Source organism: Spermophilus citellus (genome assembly GCF_964194105.1).
Source record: "Spermophilus citellus genome assembly, chromosome: X".
Lineage (NCBI taxonomy): Eukaryota > Metazoa > Chordata > Mammalia > Rodentia > Sciuridae > Spermophilus > Spermophilus citellus.
The window spans coordinates 120748718-120760067 of record NC_138190.1 but is presented as its reverse complement, the minus strand read 5'-3'; the positions used below and the strand labels follow the sequence as shown (position 1 = coordinate 120760067).

At 36.6% G+C, this 11350-nt stretch overlaps 1 protein-coding gene across 6 annotated transcripts in view; it reads right to left on the bottom strand.

Moving 5' to 3' along the window:
• Positions 1-3364: 3364 nt before the first annotated feature.
• Positions 3365-11350, bottom strand: part of XIAP (X-linked inhibitor of apoptosis) — a 43707-nt gene continuing 35721 nt past the window's right edge. For 4 of the 6 annotated variants that reach the window (XM_081276789.1, XM_081276787.1, XM_081276790.1 and 1 more), the window contains exon 7: positions 6553-8273. In XM_081276789.1, coding sequence (XP_081132915.1) covers positions 8080-8273 — 194 coding nt within the window. In that variant the 3' untranslated portion in view covers positions 6553-8079. Of the gene's footprint in view, positions 6356-6533; positions 8274-11350 lie in introns of those variants that run through there. The other 2 variants (XR_014019953.1, XR_014019954.1) reach the window with 2 other exon arrangements.

Here is an 11350-nt window from a genome sequence, read left to right as displayed (position 1 = left end):
AAGTTTGATTTCTCCCGGGCTTTTGTTTGTTTGTTGGCAGTGCTGGGAATCGAATCCCAAGGCCTCTTGTATGCTACATGAGTATCTACCACTAAGCTACAACTCAGCCCTGGTTTCTATTCCTTACTAGTTTTTAACCAGTATCCTTCCAATATCTATTTATGAGCTTCAAATCAACAAGTATAGGCCCCATGCCAAAGAGTTCTTATGCTATTGTCATAAATTATGGTACATATAGAATCTTGAAAAATCTCAAATTAACTGGAATAAGACTTAAATTTGAAGCAGACCAAATCTATACAAATGCCTAGGTTATACACATATTTGTTATAAATAAATCAGTGGTTTGGGGGAAGACAAAAGTGAGGACACTGACTGTTATCCAGCCTCACCTCTCTCAAGATTTTTATTTTGGTCACAGTAGAGACCAATATAGACCTGCAAGTGTGGATTTATACAACTCTAAAGACCTTTAGTGGCCTACGACCTTCACCCTGCTATATTTCATCCTTTTGTGTTATAGATTACTTTACAATTTTCAGAACTAAAAAGTACAGAACTGTTAATTATTATGAATTAGAGAGGCTGACTCCAATTCTGAAATTGTCTCATTCCAAATTAAAGGCTCACATTTCACCAAAGCTTTGGCTCTCTCAAGAAGTGCAGATCTGTTCTGTACAATCTCAACTGGTTGCTGTTGTACTAGCACTTAAGAGGGAGCCTTCAAATACTTAACTCTTTCACTGCTTGACTGGAGGATAGTTTAATGGCAATGAGCAAGATGAGACTATTCTGAACTCAGCAATGCTAGGGTTGAAGAAATATTCATTACAAAGTTCAAAATGTACTGTGTATCCAAAACTTTTTCGAGAAGTAATATCAGAAAGGACTTATATGATTTTTATTTATTTATTTTTAGTGGTGCTAGGATCCAGCTTAGGGCCTTGTGTGTGCTAGGCAAGTTGTTGCATTTTTATACCCCATGTTTTGGTAACATGAGAAAAATACAGTACTGGTTCAGCAATGAGTTATATGGAAAAGTAAAAAAGATGAGGATATATTCATTCCCTGAGAATGAAATCAAATTGATTTGACTTACAAACTGCAACCATTTAGTTCTTTCTGGATTCAGACCCCATATAATATTCTAGTGCTTTCAAGCTTGTTATTTCAGTGCTGGAGATCCAACCCAGGGACTTTCACATCCTAGTGCAGGCAAGTGCTCTACCACTGAGCTACACCATCAGGCTAAGTAATTTTTATGGCACTATTAAGTTTGGGTGTTTCATTTCCCTTAATCTTCAAATAAGGGGGAAAGGGGAAATAAATTTGATTGGGGGATACTGGAGATTGAACCCAGTGATGCTTTTTATTTATTTTTGTGGCACTGAAAATTAAACCTTGGGCCTCCTGCATGATAGGCAACTGCTCTATCACTGATCTATATCCCCAGACCACCCTTTTTATTTTTAAACAGTGTCTTGCTAGGTTGCTAAGGGTCTTGCTAAATTGCTGAGGCTGGCCTGGAATCCTACTTCCTCAGCCTCCCTAGTCACTGGAATTATAGGCATGCACTACCATGCCCACCTTAAAGTTGATTTTGATGGTTTAAATGTCCATTAAAATTCAGCAATAATAGTTGTGAGTGGTGAGTCAAGTCAGGGTCAGTGGTGCATGCCTGTAATCTCAATGATTCAGGAGGCTGAGGGAGGAGGATCAGAAGTTTGAAGCCATCCTCACCACCTTAGCAAGGTCCTAAGCAATTTATCAAGACCCTGTCTCAAAATTTAAAAAAAAATAAAAAGTGCTGGGGATGTAGCTCAGTGGTAAAAGCATCTCTGGGCTCAATCCCCAGTACCACACACACACACACACACACACACACACAGTGAGTTAAAATTGACACATTTACGTGAAATTTTTTCTTTTCTGTTAGAGACAGTTAAAGAGGTAATTATATGAGAAATGAATGGATATTTTAGCGTATTCAGGGGTTGGGGGAGGCCTAGATGAAACAAGGCTAACAAAGTGTTGATAATTATTGAAGTTGACAGATGAGTACCATAGGTTCATTTTACTTTCTACTTTTGTATAAGTTTGAAAATATCTGTCATAGCTTTGAAAATTCACATCTTCTGCCAGGCATGATGGCTCATGCCTGTAATCTCAGTAACTAGGAAAGCTGAGACAGGAGGATCACAAATTTGAGGCCAGCATCAGCAATTTAGCAAGACCGTGTCTCGGAAATAAATTAATTAATTAAAAGGGCTGGAGATGTAGCTCATTGTAGAGTGTCCCTGGGTTCAATCTCCAGTACCGGGGAACAAAAGGAAAAAGAAAATTTGTATCTTCAATATTAACTGAAAATGTGTCCAGTAACAGTGACTAGAAGCTAAGGTGGGAGGATTACAAGTTTGAAATCTGCCTGGGCAACTTAGTGAGAACTATCTCAAAAATAAAAATGCCTGGGGATGTAGTTCAGAGGTAGAGCACTTCTGGGTTTGATCCCCCAGCACCCGCTTCCTCCCCAAAAGAGAAAGAAATGTAGCTGATGTGTAAGAAAAAAACTGCACTCAACAAAGTTCTGGTTTATCTCAGATACAGTGATAGCACTGTCAAAGATTAGATAACCAGTCCCTACATAGATGAAGCCTGAAATATACCTCTTAATTTAGGAACCTCCATTGTGGGCAGGAAGGGGTAGAGGAATAGCCACTTGAAATATCTACTTCTAAATTTCTCTCTGCCAAAGGATCCTTTATTCCCTTGCTCTTTATCCCATCCGATTGCTCCCAGCTTCTGAAACTCTCAGGGCATATACTTCTTCAAACTCACAAAAAATCCTTCTTTGCTCAATCCTTCAAAAGAGTAATTATTTTTTAGGTTCATTGCTATTCACTTTGTTGGAGCTTTGTTATAGTGACTATCCTACCTCTTGCAATAACCAGACTAATCTTTGTATGGAGAGGGGTGCTAAATATTGCTCTTATTTTTAAAGATCTTTTTTTGGTGCTGGGGATTGAACCCAGTGCCTCACACATGCCAGGTGTACATTCTACCAATAAGCTACACTCTAGCACCCACTTTAGTAAAGGTGAGAGGGCCATTTTCTTTTCTTTCTTTCTTCTTCTTCTTTTTGTAGTACCAGGGATTGAACCTAGGGGTGATTTACCACTGAGCCACACTCCCAGCCATTTTTATGTTTTATTTTGAGACAGGGTCTTGCTAACTTGCTTAGGATCTCAATAAGTTGCTAAGACTGGCTTTGAACTCTCGATCCTCCTGCCTCAGCCTCATGGCGTGAGCCGCCATGCCCAGCTTATTTTATTTTTTTCTAAGACAGTACAACAAATGCAAAGTAATATCATTTTAAAGAATAGTACTTTATTGAATAAGTTTTATTCACAGAAAAATAAGCTTTAATCTACAACAAGTGCCAGATTATACAGCAAAAAGCAATTTTCTTAGTTTTCCATACTGATGGAAAGGTTCCTACTAAGTGAAAAAAAAAGCCATAAAATTATATTCACAAATATAGTACTCTGTCTCAAAACATTTCACATGATTATTCACAATACTAATACAATATGAATCAGTCATTCTTGAGGTTAAGTATAACAGTAATAAAAAATGCAGAATCTAACAGAAATTATATCAAAGCCTTTGTTACATCAAATCAAAAATGCAAATTTGTTACTAAGGACAGACAAAATGGCAAAATATACTTGTACAGTAATTTTAAATGTTACATTAACGATACATAATAAACGTAGTAAATGCCAAAAATCTGTATGCATATCTGCAAACGTCAGGCTTCAAAATACAATCTTACCACCCAAACATTAATGTAGTATTGTCTAATTTGAAGACATATATATTTTATAAGATTGTCCTATGTATCAGTAATAAAGTGTCAATTAATATTTAGTGAAAATTAGGGCATAGCAGAAAGAATAGTTTGAAAAATAAACATTTGAGACCTCCCATCCCAGGACAAGTAGCTTTGGTGAATTTTCTCACCTTCAAACTATGTCCCAGTCAGGGCTCTGCCACTGATTAGCTATGTAGCTTTGAACAAATTACCTCTCCTCTGAGTCTCAGTTGCTTCACCTGCAAAATGAGGGGGACCTCTCTAAAATCACTTCCAACCCTGACATTATGAATTTATTATACCAAGAAAGAAATCTACATTGTGTTAAGTGTATAAGGTTCAAATTGAAATGGATTATTAGGGTGAGAATAAGTCAATTGTTTCTACTAGGAAAGCTCAACTGAATTTAATATTTTTTTTCAAAATACTTTAAAATAATTTAGATATTTAAAGGATTTGACCTATTATTTCAGTTTACATCTACATTGTGAGAAACAAAAAAAGGACAAGAAACAGTTACTGAAAGAGTTACCATGTAAGTTTTTTTTCTAAGTTTTAGTTCAAATATCTTATTCAGGGCAAACCTGCAGAGGGGTAAAAGGGTGTTAGGACAGGAATTAATGTAGCAGATGCTTTTACAGATATGGTCTCCTTGAACTCTCATGACCTTAGAAGATAGGTATTATTCTCATTTTATAGATGAAGAAATGGCTACCTTTAAAAAAAAAAAGACCAATTTGACTAAAAAGAGCTATATCTACCAAACAATTCCTTCCCATTCAAATGGCAAGGACACAACTTATCCAATTTATTCCACCCTCATTCTACCCCCTTCTCATTTGACATGTAAGAAATCAGAAATAAAACCATAATTTGGATATAAAGGGAACAATGTATACAACTAATGCTGGGGTGGTATAGTTTCCTTTCAGAGGGTTCAAAACACATATTTTATCCACTAAAATGGAAACAGAAAAAAAACTACTAAAATTTAAATAACAACAAAATATATCAAAATACACATGGCCAAATAATATCATATACACTCACTACACTCACCCCACCCAATCTCAGTCCCTAACCAAAGGGAGGGGAAAAAAACAAATCTAGCAGGAAAGGCAATATAAAGCCACTAATTAATAAACTGGAATTTATTTTACAAATGTTAAACTCATTTCTTAGAATTTTTAAAAAAAATTTTTTTGAAAGAGAGAGTGAGAGAATTTTTTAATATTTATTTATTTATTTTTTTAGTTATCGACGGACACAACATCTTTGTTTGTATGTGGTGCTGAGGATCGAACCCGGGCCGCGCGCATGCCAGGCGAGCGTGCTACCGCTTGAGCCACATCTCCAGCCCTCATTTCTTAGAAATTAAGCCAAGTTTTTGATCAGCACACTAAATTATTACAAATGAAGATGCCTATTTATTACAAATAACTTCAACCTTCACATGACTAAAATGTAGTAAAATAGGTGGTGACTTGAAAAATCTCAGAGTATATGTTGCACAGAAAACAAACATCTACACGTAGATACTGAGAACTCTGTGTGTGTGTGTCTGGGGGGGGGGATATTTAGATCTGGTGGTATTTTTGACCTTGCAACTGACAAATTTTTGTACAATTAGATGGAAAGGATCCAGTGCTTTTTTGTGATGCGGATAGAGACAAACTCTGGTAAGTCTCCAAAAATTTGATTAGAAGCTGGAGTGCTGAGTGATTTTAAGAACCTGAAGGAATAGCATTTCTAAACAATTCTTAAAATAAACTTGTTAGCCACCTCAGCTTCATGCATTAAATTTCACAACTCATGGAGAGAGAGGGAAAAAAAAAAAGAGGTCTTGCTTAACTCTAAACACAAATTTTAAAAGCAGAGTTATAATGAACTGAGGCTCCTAGAACAGGAAAAGCCTTATGTTAAAACAATTTAGTCCTTGGCTAACATCTAGATTGAGCTACCTACATGACTTGGAGCTTAAGTGTCCTGGAAAACATGTTTTAAAAACTTTAACACTTTTCTCCCCTGTTGAATGCCTTAAATGTACATTTAAATTCAAAGCTTAGACTATACAGATCTAATTTACCTTAATGACTATATCATCAAACCTAAGTAGAAGATAGTACAAAGGAGAATAACTGAGAATTTATATAATAAAACAGAAATAGGGCAGTCATTACTTAATTTTTAAAATTCTTATTTTAATTTTCAATGCTTTAAATGAATATCACTTAACATAGTAGTGAACAGAGGTTTGGAGACTATAACAATACTTTCTCTTAGAAAATACAATGAAAATATATATCTTTAATAGTTTTACTCTCAAACTAATCTCTGCAGTAAAATGCCTCACTTGCCTCTATAATAGGTCTGTCATGATCATCTTATAATGTAAATCCTGGGTGTTCTATGAAGAATTTTAAAACTTTCATTTTTTACCTGTACTGACTCTTATTCAAGTTCTTAAAAATATTTTTAAACGGGCTGGGGATGTGGCTCAAGCGGTAGCGCGCTCGCCTGGCATGCGCGCGGCCCGGGTTCAATCCTCAGCACCACATACCAACAAAGATGTTGTGTCCGCCGAGAACTTAAATAAATAAATTCTCTCTCTCTCTCTCCCCCCCCCTTTCCTCTCTCTTAAAAAAAAATATTTTTAAACAACTATTCTTCTCTTGTCAGTATTTTATAATTTCCAAGAGTTAGAATTTCAAGAACATTTTTTAAGAAGAAACATTTACTACTATTACTAGTCAAGAAAACAAAAAAAAATTAGGTAAAGACTAACATTTTGTCCTATATACATCTTAATCATCCTAACAGTAAAAACTCACATGAAACTTTAAGATACAAGATGATATGGAAACCTCAACATGGAAAGCTGTCACTATAACTACAAGCAGTGTACAAACATGCTTCTACTTTTACCTACAAAAGCTGACAGATGTTTAAAATACTGGGTTAACAAAGAATCTTTTAGTAAAGTGACTTAGGCAGGCTTAAACTAGCAAGGATTAAGGATGAATCCTTACTAATTAATTGGAAGATCTGAGACATATTTTATATTTCATTTTACAAAATCAGAAATATTTATTTTGAAACAAGATAAGAAGACATGGTCTGCCTGTCAGAAAACTACCACTCAGAAATATTTTTCATCCACAAGGCAGGTAAAACATAAAAACATTTAAATTTCACATTGGCACCAAAATGGTTAACTGCTCTGCCTTCTTGGATTAGAAAAACTAAAGCTGAGTGATAAGTAGTTTTGCAGGCGTTTGAACATGCCTAAGCCTTTAAATCAGTAAAATACTTTCTAAAAATTCTGATTACAAAAGTAATACATACTTATAAAAATTCAAACAGAACAAAATGAAAAAAAATAGAAAGTGAAGGGCCCCTAAAAACCCCTTTCGGACCCAACCCCCCACCCCTCAAAAAAAAAAAAAAAAACACATATAACAGTTTGGTAGTTTGGTACATCTTTCCAAATCTTTTGTTCTGTACAGATACAAAATATGCACACCTTGATTTGGCTCAGACTATACATAGTGTTTTGCCATGTGCATTTTATACTTAATATATCTTTGACATCTTTCCATGTCAGTACATGTTGGTTAGATGGTATTCTGTTATTAAACAACCTTTTAGAAATGGCAAAACCACTTTTTAAAAAAATCATTCACACAAATGTTTTAAGAGAAAATGGACAGAATCCTAAAACACAAAGACAAACATCTAAATATAATCTCTATCTTTCCACCAGTGTGGAACAGCTCATTCCTTTTTCACACAAAACAAATTATGTGATTGGGGAGATTAACTCTAATCTCCACATTTATACAGAATGCTCCATTTGTTAAGCCTATCTGAAAAGAATGAAAAATTTGGATGATTAATTCACTTACACTTAGAAACTAAGTCAGTGTACTACAAATATACATTGTGATAAGTTTTAATATAATGCTCCTTAGTCTAGGGTTTCAATTGAATAACAATTTTAAAAAACTGGACAAATCATACAGCTAATAACCTGAAAGATCCAGATATTCAAAGTTTAGGTTGCCAACTAAAACACTGCTGTTAACATTTTTTTCTTACTTGGTAAGCAAATGCTAATGGAATTCAATGCTGATTACTTAAAGTTCCTTCACATCACATATTCAATCAGGGTAATAAGAAGAACATAACATGCCCACTTCGGAGTTAGATTAAGACATAAAAATCTTTTGCTTGAAAGTAATGACTGTGTAGCACATGGGACATTTGTCAACAGCTTCAGCACACTGTTTACAAGTGACCAGATGTCCGCAAGGAATAAAAACTACAGCAATATTTCTATCCATACAGATTTTGCAAAGCTTCTCCTCTTGCAGGCGCCTTAGCTGCTCTTCAGTACTAATCTCTGCACAAAGAGAAAATAAATATACAAATTTTAGACTTTCTTAGTTGTTTAAATTCAGTGAACATTTATTGAACCCCTACTGTGTTCTAGACACGCAAGTGCTGAGAGATATCAGGATGACTCACACACGGCATGTGTTCTTAAATAGCTTGCATGCTAGTGGGAGAGGATGTGAGATGAGCTATAGAGGTAAGCACAAAGTACAAAGTGATAAGTGCTATAATAAAGTTACGTACAAAGTGCTCTGGGACAAGATGAACAAGTTCTATTCAGGCTAGTTGGCAAAGGATTCATGGGAGGCGGGGGGGGGGGGAAGGAGAGCAGAGGAATGCCATTTATGCATGGGCAGCAATTTGCCATGCAGAAAAGAAAGAGTTAGGTAAAAGTAGCAGCATGTGAAAAGGCCATAGCATCCCTGAAAGGAATGGATTTGAGGGACACTTCTGCAGTGGGAATTCCAACTACTCCAGAGGTTGAGGCAGGAGGACCTCAAGTTTGAAGCCAGCCTAAGCCAGCCTTGGCAGTTTACTGAGATCCTGTCTCAAAATAAAATAAAAAAGGGTGAGGCATGGAAATCAGTCATAGAGTATCCCTAGGTTCGACCTCCAGTATGAGAAAAACACACAAAAAAAGAGGCATGAGTTTGGGATTTTCTGATATTTTTGAGGTGTTTATAGTACAAATAAAGAGTCAAAAACTTTGTGTGTGGGGGGTACTGGGGATTGAACCCGGGGTACTAAACCACTGAGCCATATTCCCTAGCACTTTGGTTTTTATTTTGAGACAGGGTTTCGCTAAGTTTCTTCGGGCCTTGCTAATTTGCTGAGGCTAGCATTAAACTTGCAGTCTTCCTGCCTCAGCCTCCAGAGATGCTGGAATTATGGGCATGCACCACCATGCCCGGCAGAGAGTCAAATCTTGAAATCAGGGCCACACTGAGATCTGGGTGTCATCAGCATAAGTGAAGTACTTGCTTAATTTAGCTTTTCTCAAAATAGGTTTTGTGAAATGCTAACAAATATGCCACAAAAATGCATTTTGTGGTCACATATAATTATAACAGCAGCAGCAGTCAACAGTAATAGAGCATAAATACTATGCGCTAGGCACTATTCCAAATGCATTACATATTTTAACTATCTTTTAATCACTGTATACAAATGGTCTCCAAATCTGACCTCAAATGAGAATTACTTGGGGCTTTTTTCTTTTTTGTGGTGCTGGAAATCAACCCAGGGCCTTGTGCATGCTAGACAAGTATTCTACCACTGAGCCACATACCCAGTCCCTGAGGCATTTTTAAAATTTATTTATTGATTGATGGATTTATTGATTGATTGACTGTACTGAGGATTAAACTCAGGGGCACCTAACCACTGAGCCACACCCCTAATCCATTTTCTTTTTTATTATGACAGGGTCTTACTAAGTTGCTTAGGGCCTCACTAAATTGCTGAGGCTGACTTTGAACCCACAATCCTCTTGCCTCAACCTCCTGAGCTGCAGGGATTACAGGTGTGTGCCACTGTGCCCAGTCCCTGGGGCATTTTTAAATAACAGATTCCTGGGCTCCAATCACTGGGTCTATAATTCTTGGGGTTAGGCAAAATGGCATTTGAGAACCACTGTCATCAAGTGCAGTATAGTACAGAATAGTACATGACCCATCTTGGAAATATACAACACAATTCCTTATTTAAGGGAGCTTCTTTTTCATGACATCCCTTTTAACATCCTGTGAAACACTTTTGAAAACATGTTTGAAAACATATTAGTTAAATTTTATTCAACAAATACTTACTGAACACTTAATTAGCTTCTAGGCACTAGAGATACAATTAACAAATATACAGATTTCAGATCCCCCAAAGTTAATAGATCAGTCAGGAACACAAGTAAACAGGAAATTACAATTTGCCATGATAACAAAGGTAATTACAATGTGTTATGAAGAGCACAGGAAGGGTGTGTGCGCATGTGCGTGAATGCATGCACGCATAAAGGAAAGCCTCCTGGAGGAAATTATACTTAATCTAGGTCCTAAAGGATTAGCAAGAGAAGGTCTTGGAGGCCAGGGGCAGTGGGAGAATGGTGTTCTGGGCAAGAGAAATTGCAGAAGCAAGCTCAAGGGCAGAATAGAACATGGCCTATACGCTCACAGGTAAAGCATGAGCAAGGAACCAGAGGAGAAAATAGCATCAGATGAGGCTACAGAAGGTTAGAAATACCTTGATCATGAAAGCTTTGGCAATCCATGTAAAGGAATTTGGACTTGATCCTGAGGGCCTTGGGAACTGGTGAAGGGTTTTAAACTGGAGAAACATTTATGCTTCAGAGAGATTTCTCTGACTAGAGGGTAGAGGAAAGGATTTAATATCCTTTTTGTTTGTTTTGGTGGGGAGTACTGGGGATTGAACCTAAGGTTGCTTTACCACTCAGCAACATACCCAGCCCTTTTCAATTTTTACTGCTAGGTTATTTTAGGGCTTTGCTAAAGTACTAAGGCTGGTCTTGAAGTTGTGATCCTCCTCCTTCAGCCTCCAAAGTCACTGCGATGATAGGCATGTGCCACCATACCTGGCTTAATATCCTTCTTAAAAAGCAACCTTTTGGGGGGCTAGGGTTGTGGCTCAGTGGTAAAGTGCTCACCTAGCACATGTGGGGCCCTGGGTTTAATCCTCAGCACCACATAAAAATAAATAAAATAAAAGTATTGACAACTACAACTAAAAAATAAATATTTTTTAAAAAGCAACCTTTTGGGCATAATGGATGACACAGTTCAGGAGTATTGGCATGTGGAAGCCCTGTATTCAATCCCCAGCACAAAGCCAAAAAGAAAAGTTTCTGGGGCTGAGGTTGTATCTCAGTGGTGGAGTGCTTGCCTTGCACATATGAGCCACTGGGTTTGATCCTCAGCACTACATAACAATAAATAAAGGTACTGTGTCCATCTACAGCTAAAAATATTTTTTTAAAAAAAAGTTTCTGGAGATTGGCTGCACAATGTGAATGCACTTAACACTACTGAACTATACATTTAAAATGGTTAAGATGGTAATTTTACAAATAAAAAA